This window comes from Lynx canadensis, chromosome E2 (assembly GCF_007474595.2).
Source record: "Lynx canadensis isolate LIC74 chromosome E2, mLynCan4.pri.v2, whole genome shotgun sequence".
In the NCBI taxonomy this organism is placed as follows: domain Eukaryota; kingdom Metazoa; phylum Chordata; class Mammalia; order Carnivora; family Felidae; genus Lynx; species Lynx canadensis.
The window spans coordinates 17,355,911-17,369,381 of NC_044317.1; the positions used below are offsets into that span (position 1 = coordinate 17,355,911).

The 13,471-nt window shown below is 39.0% G+C and overlaps 1 protein-coding gene across 2 annotated transcripts in view; it reads right to left on the bottom strand.

Moving 5' to 3' along the window:
• Nucleotides 1-1,775: 1,775 nt before the first annotated feature.
• Nucleotides 1,776-13,471, bottom strand: part of UTP4 (UTP4 small subunit processome component) — a 31,357-nt gene continuing 19,661 nt past the window's right edge. The window contains exons 10-17 of one of the 2 annotated variants that reach the window (XM_030297677.1): nt 13,383-13,447; nt 12,004-12,126; nt 11,465-11,621; nt 9,338-9,444; nt 8,220-8,315; nt 4,692-4,877; nt 3,104-3,214; nt 1,776-1,977 (exon numbers count right to left, since the gene is read on the bottom strand). In XM_030297677.1, the coding sequence (XP_030153537.1) occupies nt 1,861-1,977; nt 3,104-3,214; nt 4,692-4,877; nt 8,220-8,315; nt 9,338-9,444; nt 11,465-11,621; nt 12,004-12,126; nt 13,383-13,447 (962 nt within the window). In that variant the 3' untranslated portion in view covers nt 1,776-1,860. The remainder of the gene's footprint in view (nt 1,978-3,103; nt 3,215-4,691; nt 4,878-8,219; nt 8,316-9,337; nt 9,445-11,464; nt 11,622-12,003; nt 12,127-13,382; nt 13,448-13,471) is intronic. The other variant, XM_030297676.1, reaches the window with a different exon arrangement.

Consider the following 13,471-nt stretch of genomic DNA (forward strand, 5'->3'; position numbering starts at 1 on the left):
TCTGCCCCTCCCCTGTTTGCACTCTGTTTCTCTCTCTCAAAAATAAATACATATTAAAAAAACTGAAAAAAAATTACTCCTATTATGGGAATTTCCATGTCTATGTGGATTCCCTGTATATCTGCTACTTACTGTGATTTTCTCTTGCTAAAAAATAAAGAACTCTTATTTCTGTAAAAACAAAAAAACCTGAACAGGCAGAGAAGTGGCATCCATTATAAACCTGTTTTATCTACTTCCTCTTAGCAAACCTGAAATAGGCTGTCCTTTATGGTATAAAGTACTGGGCTTTGCTTCTCTCTTATTACTTCTCTATTAATTCTCTTCCCACCTATCTACCTTAAATTCTCACTTTTTTAATTTCCCTTTCCAGGGTGGAGGATGGGCTTCATCTTAACAAAAATGTTTCTTACCAGCATTTTATTCGTGATGTCATCAGAACCCATATCCTTCTCTGCCTGTACCACAGCCCTCCAACCGAAAACAAAACCACACATTCTGGATTTCCACAAGCATGCAACAGAATACATCCACTGAGATGGGAAGGAAATCGATCTGCTCAGTTCAGGTTAACTTGAGCTCTTCACTTTCTAGTTTAAAAGACTACATTAAAACTAGTCAGTTGATAATACCCATGGGAGTAACAATGTGAAAGCAGTAGAAGATGGAAAAGGTAAGATATATGGCAAGCTTTCTGGTCCCACCCTCCACACCTACTCTCAACAAAAATCCCGGCCCAGTGTTTCCTTAATCTTTGAAACTGGCATATTAACATATTACATATTAATTTTAATATGTAAACATCAACATTAATATATAAATATTAACATAAAATATTAATATTTATATGTTAACTTAATATCAACATATTAACACTAATATTAACATTTAAAATTATTAACATTAACAGAAAATACAGTCCATATTAATATATAAATATTAACATATAAATGTATACAGTATATATTAATTTTAACATATAAAATATATACAGTATATGATATATATGTATACATTTTTGTATACATATTATGTATGTATACCTATATTATATACATTTATATATGTGTATTTATCAGGTGAAAGATGGTTAATGAAATTAGTATCCCAAGCCTGATTTTTTCCCTTTATTGGTTTTTTTTTTTTTTTGAGAGACAGCAAGAGAGAGTGGGGGAGGTGCAAGGCGGGGTGCAAAGGATCCAAAGCGGGCTCTGTGTTGACAGCAGCAAGCCCAGTGTGGGTTCAAACCCATGAACTGTGAGACCGTGACCTGATCCCAAGTAGGACGCTTAACCGAATGAGCCGCCCAGGCACCCCTGATTTTTTTCCCTTTAAATAAAATAAATGGCTGACTGTGAGATGCCAAAGGCATCAGTTTTTGAGATGGGGCATTGCGTTAAAATTCTTCCTTGAAACATAAGGCTGATTATCACTATTGGTAGTTAAGCTATCTTGAGCAAACACGCATAGCTCCCCTGCCCTCTAGGGCAATGCTGGGCAGGTCCCCACACCTCTGCATTGGCTGCAGGCAGGAGGCTGGCAGACAGTGAAGGTCATCAGCCCTCTGAAGCAAGCCTCAGGCAGGCGTTAGGGAAGAGAAGATAAGAACCATCTTTTTTCCCTGAGATTGTGGTCTAAAGAACAAACAGGACGAAGTTGTAGCTGCTTAGAACATTATCCCAACTACAAATACCTTGGAATTCCCATTCACTTGAGTCAATGAAGGGAAATTACTGTCCATTATTTTGGAAGATAACATTCATAATGACTAGTCCTAAAGAATAACTTTGCTTTATTATCATGATTTGTGAAAACAAACAGGGCAGACAGTTCAAGGAAGGGCACAGACCGTGCCCTATTTTAGGTCCCAAATTTCTTCTTTTTGATGGGTGGTGGGAGCTGAGCGATGATGTCATCCAGAGGCCGTTCTACTGCCACCAGTGTTCTTTCATCCAAAAGATCCATGAAGAGCAGAGGCTGTAGAGAGATGACAATGACTCTACCAGGAGTTAGGCACCAGGGCTAGTCCTGAACAGACTAACTAGAGGTAAAAGGTCAGCCTCATTCAAGGCTGGAGTAATTGAAATCTCTGACAATCCTTCCTGCCTTAGGACTCAAAGTAGTTGGTGAAGTTGGGAACTTTATTTTTTATTTTTTAAAAGTAATCTCTATACCCAACGTGGGGTTCCAACTCACGACCTCAAGATCAAGAGTCATATGCTCTTCTGACTGAGCCAGCTAGGCACACCAAGGTTGGGAACTTTTAACTGAGTTTGTTAATAATAAAAAATTTCAACAAGATTTTTCATGTTTTTCTATACAGAACATCTGTTCCATAATTTCTTAGGAATCAATGTTAAGCGACGGCTTTGGAGCCTAGATTCTTGGCAAACAGCAAGTTACAAATGCATCAAGAAACTAATCATACTTAAATAATTTACAGATGTCCCTCTTAAAAAAAAATTCCTACAGACCCCTGAGAAAATGTTCCAGGACACCCAAGGAACTCTAATCTGAGAAGCATGAAAATGGAACTTTGGAGTTGGCACAAATAGTTGTAGTATCATAAGTTCAATGAATATTTGTTTCATATACAGTGAAAAGCTTAGCTCAGAAAGTAAAAGTCACAATGACTAAATTCAATGACTTCCACTTGCCTGAAATTTATCTTGTGGATCATTCTCCAATTAGAAGTCACATTAGAAGAAGAAGAAAAAGAAGGCGGGGGGGGGGGGGGGGAGAGGGAGGAGGAGCGGGGAGGGAGTGGGACAGGGAGAAGGAAACTGAGAAGAAGGAGAAGGAGTAGTAGTAACAACCTTTCAAGGCCAGCTTTAACACAAAAACACCACCTAAGATTCAACATAATTTCTCACCACCTACGTATTTCATTTTGGGGAAGTATGATGTGCACGCCTCTAATCACCTCAAAGATAATGAAATACAAACGTAAGGAACAGACACCCTCAGAAAGGTACCTGTCTCCCCAAATCAGGTATTGTGCATATAAAATGAAGGTGCTCTTGTCTGCTTAATGTGGAGCTTATTACATTTTGATAATATCACAAGGAACCAACCGTCTACAATATAATGCAAGATGTTTTACCTTATATATCTTAGAAATTTTAAAGGCATGGGCGGTACGCCTCCTGATGACATCTGATTCGTTCGTGGGAGGAAGAGGATTGTACAGTAAGGTTTTGTCATTTGGAAGAGGCTAAAAAGACAAAGACATACTGTTTAAATCGTCATTTTATTGGGCTTCTACAGAACAAAGGACTATAGTGACTTTTCAGGAAAACACCACCTTCCAACCTTTATATTAGACATTTTCTACCTCCCTGGCTCTCCTTACTTCAGTAAGAAAGCTGTAGCCACTCTTCCAGGTATACTGTAGAGGGTGGCTGTATGAAGCAAAGAGCATGGTATTCTATACCAGCAAGATCAAAGGGCCCAGCTGGGGATTCTGGCCAGTCTTGTCAGTAACACTTTGTGAGACAGGAACAAACTGGCATGTACAGGAGCTCAGCCCATACAGGCTCTGCTTTCTAGACTCTTCCCCCAACCAGATCATGGACAGGCCAAGTGACTAAAGTTCTCCCCAGGCCAAAACTGAAACACAAACCACCCACCACTGATGTCACTGACACCTCAAGAGATGGCGTCTGGCCAAGCAAGTGATATTTCATCTCTGACTTCCTTGGGAAATAGCTCTGCCCAGCATGAGGAAGTGATGGACTTATCACCAATGCTTGACAAAAAATATGGACAGCCCTGGGCTGAGTTACAAAGAGGCAAGTGAGTGGGAGAGGCCCTTCCTGTATCACTCATCCTGCAGAAGGCACTTGTCAGCCAGCTCTGTTTCCCACGCCCAGAGGATACAGGGTCCACGAAATGAGTTCCAGTGACACATCATGCACATCTCCTTTAGAGCCATCTGTTGCTTTCCCCATGGTTCCTTCCACCCCCACCTTTACAGATACACCAAAACACTGTGCGTTAGGTGTAACCTAGGCCCAAAGTGCATTACAGGCATGGCCACAGCTCATAGGGCTCCTAGGAATAAAGTATCTGCCCAGAGAAGATATTTAAATTTGGGGTGAATCAAAATAGCAGCTGGCAGAGGGTGGAATCCAGAACTGAAAAAAATGCTCACATCCCACCTGCATCCTAGCCATAAAGAACAGAATTTTCCTGGATGGACTTTTTTCAAGACATTAAGGCCAACTCTTCAAGCTTACAGTGTTTCAGCACATCCAGGCAAGGGGCAAAAGTGGTCAAGACCTCAGCCTGTGTCTCCTTTAATAAAACTGTGCTATTTATTCACTCACCCCAGGGTGCAAAGGTGTAAGTGATTCAGCCAAATCAATGGTATTCCCCATGACAGTTACCTTCTGAACACTGACCTAATCACTTTCCTCCTTAGGTTTATATGTTCATACACAAAGCAGAGAAATGGTCAAAATCAGCAAAAACCAGTGCACAAAGGCCTCCTTCTACCCTGGGAGCCTCACAGGCCTGAGAATGAAAATAAAGAACTCTGCAAAACAAAAGTTCCTCTCATCCAAAGAATATGTCAAGACATTTTATTGATTCTTCCTTCTCTTAACTCATACTTGTTGCTTTTAGAACTTGAAAATTCCTAAGTACAGATGAATCAGTGTGAGCACAGGTAGTAGTAGTGGAGAACTCACCAATGACTTGTCTATGATGCAGAACATATAGGCATCATGGAGAAGGATGTGCATTGGTCTCTTGGGATGAAAACTGATGTGTGTGATGGGAGTGTCCCTTTGGAGCCAAAGGTAATGAAACCCTTGCTTCTGGATGGTCCGGCTCCACTCTGTATACTGTTTGTCTGGGATGCTGTACTCAAATACCTGAGAAAGGATACGATACAGGAGAAATGCAGACTAGTACCCAGAAAACCTGGAAGGGTATCTCTCATTCCTAATCAGAAAATATCTATACAAAACCTGACTATATCACGCTCAGCTTTATGCTTTCTACTGTTTTTAAGTAAAACATTTTTAAGGTAAACTATGGCACAGTAAACAAAATAGCACAGAAAGGTTTACAGTGAAAAGTCACCCTGTCATCTTGACATCTCCCATCTCCCAAGTCTATTTTGTTCTTTTTAAAGTTTATTTATTTTGGGAGAGAAAGAGAGCAAGCGGGGGAGGTGCAGAGAGAGAGAATCCCAAGCAGGATCTGCACTGACAGTGCAGAGTGGGGCTCAAACTCTCAAACTGAGAGATCATGACCTGAGCTGAAATCGAGAGTCCAATGCTTTACAGACTGAGCCACCCAGGTGCCCCAAAAGCAGCCTATATCTGTTAAAAAAATTTTTAAATTTACATCCTAGTTAGCATATAGTGCAACAATGATTTCAGGAGTAGATTCCTTAATGCCCCTTACCCATTTAGCCCATCCCCCCTCCCACAACCCCTCTAGCAACCCTGTTTGTTCTCCATATTTAAGAGTCTCTTATGTTTTGGTCCCCTGCCCTGTTCTGATATTATTTTTGCCCCTTCCCTTATGTTCATCTGTTTTGTATCTTAAAGTCCTCATATGAGTGAAGTCGTATGATATTTGTCTTTCTCTAATTTCACTTAGCATAATACCCTCTAGTTCCATCCATGTAGTTGCAAATGGCAAGATTTCATTCTTTTTGATTGCCGAGTAATGCTCCATTGTGTATATATACCACACCTTCTTTATCCATTCATCCATCGATGGGCATTTGGGCTCTTTCCATACTTTGGCTATTGTCAATAGTGCTGCTGTAAACATTGGGGTGCATGTGCCCCTTCGAAACAGCACACCTGTATCCCTTGGATAAATACTTAGTGCAACTGCTGGGTTGTAGAGTAGTTCTATTTTTAATTTTTTGAGGAAACTCCGTACTGTTTTCCACAGTGGGTGCACTAGTTTGCATTCCCACAAGCAGGGCAAAAGAGATCCTTTCTCTGCTCCTCGCCAACATCTGTGGTTGCCTGAATTGTTAATGTTAGCCATTCTGACAGGTATGAGGTAGTATATCGCATTGAGGTTTTGATCTGTATTTCCCAGATGATGAGTGATATTGAGCATTTTTCATGTGTCTGTTGGCCATCTGGATGTCTTCTTTGGAGAAGTGTCTGTTCATATCTTTTGCCCATTTCTTCACTGGATTATTTGTTTTTTGGGTGTTGAGTTTGATAGGTTCTTTATAGATCTTGGATACTAACCCTTTATCTGATATGTCATTTGCAAATACCTTCTCCCATTCCATCAGTTGCCTTTTAGTTTTGCTGATTGTTTCCTTCGCTTTGCAGAAGCTTTTTATTTTGATGAGGTCCCAACAGTTCATTTTTGCTTTTGTTTCCCTTGCCTCCGGAGAGCGTTGAGTAAGAAGTTGCTGCAGCCAAGGTCAAAGAGGTTTTTGCCTGCTTTCTCCTCGAGGGTTTTAATAGCAGCCTATTTCTTATTTACATCTTTCCAGAAATTTTATGCATATAATATATGCTATTCTGCATGTTGCATTTTTCATTCAGCATTATACCATGGAGACTGACCCATGTTGATACCAATAACTATATCTATATATCACTCTTGCCTCCTTAAAGAACACATAACAAGCCATTCACTTTTTGGATGTACCATGATTTACTTATCTCATCTGTTTAATGGACACTTATTTCCAGTCTTTCACTACTGTAAACAAGGCTGCAATGATGATCTCTGTATCAATGTCTTTTTGCACAATTCAAGGTTTATATCTACAGGAAGAACTTTTAGAATTAGAACTTGTGAATCAAAGATTACATGGATTTAAATTTTTTTTTTACATATCTCACTGTGTCCTCCCAGCACTGTGTACTATCAACTCTACTGATTTTCTGCTAATCTAAAAGATATAAAAAATTTCCCACCAGCTTTAATAACTGAAGCCCCTATGGGACCAAATGCCAGGAAAAGGCATCAGGTGGACTTATGTGTGACAAAGACAAACATGTGGCTTCACTAATCTTTCAGACTCTAGTCAAGGACAAAACCCCACAAAACTGAAATGAGAGATTTCATTTTTTTTTTTTTTTTTTTTTTTTTAAATTTTTTTTTTTCAACGTTTATTTATTTTTGGGACAGAGAGAGACAGAGCATGAACGGGGGAGGGGCAGAGAGAGAGGGAGACACAGAATTGGAAACAGGCTCCAGGCTCTGAGCCATCAGCCCAGAGCCTGACGCGGGGCTCGAACTCACGGACCGCGAGATCGTGACCTGGCTGAAGTCGGACGCTTAACCGACTGCGCCACCCAGGCGCCCCAAGAGATTTCATTTTCTGAATAGAACACATACATGTGTGCAATGTGTGAGATCATACTTAATCTTTCCAACAGCTCAGTGAGGAAAGTATTATGCCCATTTTACAGATGAGAATATATAAGTATTGATCACTTCACAATGTGTTCTATAACTCAAATATTAAAAAAAATTTTTTTTTTAATCTTTATTTATTTTTGACAGAGAGAGAGAGAGACCGAGAGAGAGAGCAAGCACGCGAGCGAAAGAGTACGAGCAGGGGAGGAATATAGAGAGAGGAAGACACAGAATCCAAAGCAGCTCCAGCTCTGAGCTGTCAGCACAGAGCCCAACACGGGGCTCAAACTCACGAACTGCAAGTTCATGACCTGAGCAGAAGTCAGATGCTCAACTGACTGAGCCACCAAAGCGCCCCCCACAATTCGGGTACTTTAAAGATCTTCTTACAACTTGGTATGGAAAAAAGCAGTAGGCTATGCACTCATTTTGGTAAGTCTGTTACAGACAACAGACTTCACCATGGCCTGATTTCGTTATTTCAAAACTGAAGGTGAAATATATGATCTTTTCGTCATTTCAACTCTTAAGACCTTACTATATCCTATACCCAGACTAACACCTGGGTCTATGTCATCTCTAGTCTATAAACACTCAGTAAAATGAGTACTTAAAAATTGCTCCTCCTTCCTGTACATCTTTATTATCTCAGTGCTTCATCATTCCATTGTGCCCATCAAGCCAAAGGATATTACTGGCCTATAATGTACCCAGGCTACACACAAAGTTTTACTTCACACAGGAGGAAACTACCTATGTATCATCCAGTACTTTTAATTAAAAGCTCCTCCAAAATTGTCATTATCTTAGCTTCCTAGTTATTATCCAGCAGAAAGGAATTAGAAAGTGCTGGTATCTCTTACCTGCTGATCAGAATGAGCAATGACAAGGTTGTTGGTATTGGGGGCAATAGCCAGAGCAGTCACAGGGAAATTATAGGCAGGTACTGTGCAGTGAAGCTGAGAACAAATGACAGACACAAAAGATAACTCTATATACCTCCTTTCAGGAATGACTTGATGGTCTAGGTCAGTTTTTAAATAGCGTTCCTTAGAACTCAAAAGAGTTCTATGGAAGTTCCCACAAACATCAGGCAGTACCCACAAACAATAAACCTTAATTTTATTTAAAATTAAAAAAAAAAAAAACCCACAAATTTAACGCTCACACAACTGACAGCATTTGCAGAAAACTTCAGAGTAAAGCTTTTGCTGCTATCTCTCATCTATATGAATTGTTCATAAACACATCATTGAACAAGGAATCTGTAGCTCTACACTAAATTTAAAAGAAACTAATGCCTTGACACGGACATTTATGCAAGTTGCAAGACACGTGCAACACTACAGTGTCAGGCAAAGCTCAAAGAGCAGTACATGCTTCTGCCACAACGTCATAAAGATTAAGTTATGCAGTTAACAGACAAACTCACTAAATGTTGCAGTTTGGTATTCTATAAACTTTTGATGCTCATTCCAAGTTTTGGGTAGTTCTTAACTGATTTTTAGGATGAAGATGAAAACTTGTAAGGGATCATTAGTAATTCAATGTGTGAATGACAAGATCATTACTGATTAATGAAAAGTATTTTCCTGCTACTCCTTTGTCAAACTTCTGTTTAATTTAAAAATACCTTGAGATTACAAGGCAAGCTGTTAAAAGAAATTGTTACTATCTGCAACTATTCATCTGGGTAAATCAGAATTTTCCTCACCAGAATATAGAAATAATCTGGATGTGAATTCATCACCCATAAATCCTTAATTTCAAAATTTTGTACAAGCGTGTTTTCACTGTTCCAATTGACTGATTTTAATGTTGCAGATTATAGTTTTGGGGCTCCAAACAAATAAAACAGGAAAAATTCTTAGTTTAAAAAAAAAAATGTCCACTAATTTTCCAGGTCATACCAATCTGCTTTGAGTCTTGTAACTGCACGGCTAACTTCCTCTTGTTTCCTACTACTACACCCTATGCTTACCTTTAGATGTTTTATGTTGTACACATGGACTCCAGCACTGGTACCTGATGCAGCTAGCCAATTCCCATCTGGACTGATTGCCAAAAGACACATGGACTCCACTGTCCCTGTGCAGACAGAACAATAGTTAATCTCTAAATTCAGTGTCCACAGCCAGCCCTGGCCTGGATATGATGGCAAAAGTCAATTAAGACTTTTATGTATTTATTTATTATTATTTTGTATTGTTTTTAAAGAGGGAGAAAATTTTTTTAAGTTTACTTATTTATTTTTGAGAAAGAGCACAAGGGAGAGAGGGGCAGAAAGAGAGGGAGAGAGAGAATCCCAGGCAGGCTCTGCACCGTCTGTGCAGCCTAATGCGGGCCCAAACTCACAAACCATGAGATCATGACCTGAGCCGAAGTCGGTAGCTTAACCGACTGAGCCACCCAGGCGTCCCAAGAATTTTATTTAAATCACAATTGGATAATTTGATAGTTTTGCAAGTAAGTCTTACATGTTAGTCTACTATTTTCATTTAATTAGCCATCCATCATGTAAAGAGGAGCCAGAGATAAACCTGAAGGCACCACTTGCTCAAGTCTGAGACACTGCCTACCAGAGAAATGGAGAATCAAGGCAGCAGCTACCTAAAGTCTGTATTTTAATTGTTTCAAACTCCTTTCCTACCAAATGGTTTTTAATCAAAGCTAAGGACAAACAGCAAGCTCAAAAGGCTTGACGCATGTCTTTAATTTATTGGGTACCTGCTGTGTATTTAGCACTAAGGGAGCATGGGCACATATGGGCCATCTTTGACATCAAGGGATTTTAAACCAATCTGGCAAAATGAAGACTTGTGGGTTAAAAATCAAACAGTGATGTTATATGCCAAAATTTGTGCTGCAAACAACACCCCCAAAGGATGAAAAAGCTTTATAACAAGACATAAACCAGATGCTAAAGGATGGGTGGAAAAGGATGGAGAACATGAGCTAAGTGACAAGGACTGGAATACACAGGTTTGAGGGCTATGAAGAAACCAGCTTGACTATAAGAGGACAAGAGATGGAAGAAGAGGAGCAAATAAAGTAGTACCTATAATGCCGAGCCTAATTTTAAGACATGCTAAATGCCAAATACAGAGTCTAAGCTGTTTTTAATAAAAACATATACAGGCACTCAAAATACACTGTCTCTTATTTATCTGCCTCCTAACTTGTGGATTTCTTTTCCTGTATGCTTCTGGAGCAGCTTATGAATAGTGAAAGTTTAAGTTAAAAGAGGTGATGTTTTAGGCTGATGGAGTCTAAATGACAGTGAAGCTGCTATATCTAGGGCAAGAGAGAAGGGAAAAGGCCCATGGCAAGTACTGGGTACTAAGTTCTCAATCATGAACTCAGCAACAGTTAGCTATACACAGTTACTTAGTCATGCATACTAATGCTCTCAGAGAACAGGGGTGACAGGTAATACAAATGCATGTGTAAGTTCATCTTTATTGAAAACCACCAACCAAAAAAATTAACACGTCCAAAAAATTACCTATATATAAACATCTATCAGAAATACACAAAAATAGCGGCGTCTGAGTGGCTCCATTGATTAAGTGTCTCGACTTCAGCTCAGGTCATGATCTCATGGCTCTTGAGTTCAAGCCCCACATCAAGCTCTCTGCTGACAGCTCAGAGCCTGGAGCCTGCTTCACATTCTATATCTTCCTCTCTCTCTCTGCCCCTCCCCCAATCACACTTTGTTTCTCCTTCAACAATAAATAAACATTTAAAAAACTTAAACAAACAAAAAAATACACAAAAATATTAATGGCAGTTATTTCTGGGTGTCAGTAGTATTAAGATGATTTTAACTTTCTTGCTCTGCTAACAAAACTCGAAGGGTGATGAAATTTCTGGCCCCAAATAAGGACTAAAAAAATCCAGTGAGAAAAGAGTAGGTGTAAGGAACATTTCAGATCTCATCAAGCATTTTCACCAGATATCTCCTCCTACTTTAAATTGCAAACATGTGAGTATTTACAGGGTGGAGAAGAGCATTAGGGAGCCCCGACAATGATTTAGGTTTAAAAGGGAAAAAAAGATACATCAGAGACTGACAACTCTCCCCCTTGGCCAGTTACCAAGTTCCCACCTGACTGAGGCTGGAAAGTATGCAGGTGCTTGAAGCTTCCTTCCAATAGCCGAATGATATGCAGAGACCCTTGATTTGATGCCACAAAGAGCTTTGTTGAATCTTCAGAAAACAAAATCTGAAGGGCAGAGCGAAGGAATGCTGGCATTTTGGAAACCTTGGGTGAACCAGTAGTAAAAACCAGTAAGAGAGAGAAGTGAGACCTAGAATCCATCAAAAATAATCACAGCCTAGCTTAAAAGACATTAATACTCCCTGATCTAAGGAAGCCAACTGGTCAAGGAACACTAACATGCCCATTATAACCTTTCCATCCCCCCTTTCATCTCTGCAAAAGCCTATGCTTTATTGCCACTTTCTGACATTTCCCTATGCCTCCAAAAACATAATCTATTCAAAATGGAAATAAAATACTGTTTTATAAACAGCTGTCTCCAAATAGCTTTTCATGATTCATACTCAGTATGTTCTGCTTCACACAAAAATCACACACTTAAGAAATTTTTTCTTGTTCAACCAGACATTGGGTTATCACTTACCCTTTGGAGGCTTATGTTGTCATGTTCATAATTCAACCGATAAAGAAAAAAACGAGAAGTTGTAGAATAGGCTATCCAACTTCCACACGGGGAGATACAGCTGCAAATAATGTTCTCAGGACCCTGGCAATGTCAGAAATCAGGATGAATATTCATGAAAAACTTCATTATGTCAAAGTTCACTGTGACATGAATCCTCAAGCTGTTGCCACTCTGGCCATAACCACAAATACCTACACATAATCTTGACACACATATGCTATGTGTCACTAGGATTATTTCAGAGGTACAGCACCTGAATGGTGTGGCTTGATTTCCAAAACCAAGAACAGAGGTCTATGAATATGTGAACTTCTCTCAGCCCTTCGTGTACCTTAAAGATGGCTTCATACTAAAACCTAACTAGAAACCTGAGAAGAAAAGCATTTAATACAGTAAGGTTTTGTAGGCCAGGTGACTTGGAAAACTAATTTTCTGAGTTATGTTTGTTTCATTTTGTCTATGATACCTAACAACCTGTAAGAAATAGCAAAAAAAAAAAAAAAAAAAAAAATCTGAAAAACAAAGGAAAAGTTCAATGTAACATTATATAATTCAAAAAACTCCCAAAATATCTAATTATATGTATGTATGTATACATACATATACACTGTCACATAGAAAAATACCTGGAAGGATAAACAGCTAATCAAGTAATTATTCCAGGAGAGTGGACTAGAATTTTAAGAGGCATTCAAGAATATAAACTATGAATAGTGTATAAATTCTTCACAGTAAAACTGTATTTGCAAATATTTGTGTAATTAAAATAAGGACATTTAGGGGCACCTGGCTGGCTGAGTTGGAAAATCATGTGTTTCTTGATCTCAGGGTTATGAGATCAAGCTCCATGTTGAGTATAGAGATTACTAAAAAAAAAAAAAATTAGAACTTAAAAAAAAAGACATTTAAACGGAAATTACAAAGCAGTGTGCATGTTATATTCTCATTACTGTAGAAAGGAAGGATATACACCTGCACACATGGGTGGAAATTTTTTCTAGAAGGACATGTAAGAAACTATTGGCAGAGTGGGACCAGGATTTAGGTAAGGAAGAGGCTCATTTCTCATTGTATACTCTTTTACCATTTCAATTTTATAAAAATACACAAGTTATTTACATAACAACAACAACACACCAATTTTCTGTATTCATTCATCCAATAAATTCTGCATGCCTTACTTATAATCACAGGAAACCCAGTTCTGTTGACAAAGTACTTCATTCAAATAATTGAGGATTTTACAGACTTTTATGATGTCAACTAACCCTCAAAATTCATTATGAGAAAACAGTTCTGGATTTCACAGCCTGGACACACAGATGAAACTTCCTTACCTTTGTCTTGAGGTGTAGCAAATGATCTGCATCTTTAGAAAGTGGAAGGGTATCCCCATTCTTTCCTGGAACAAGAAATTTCCCTGAGT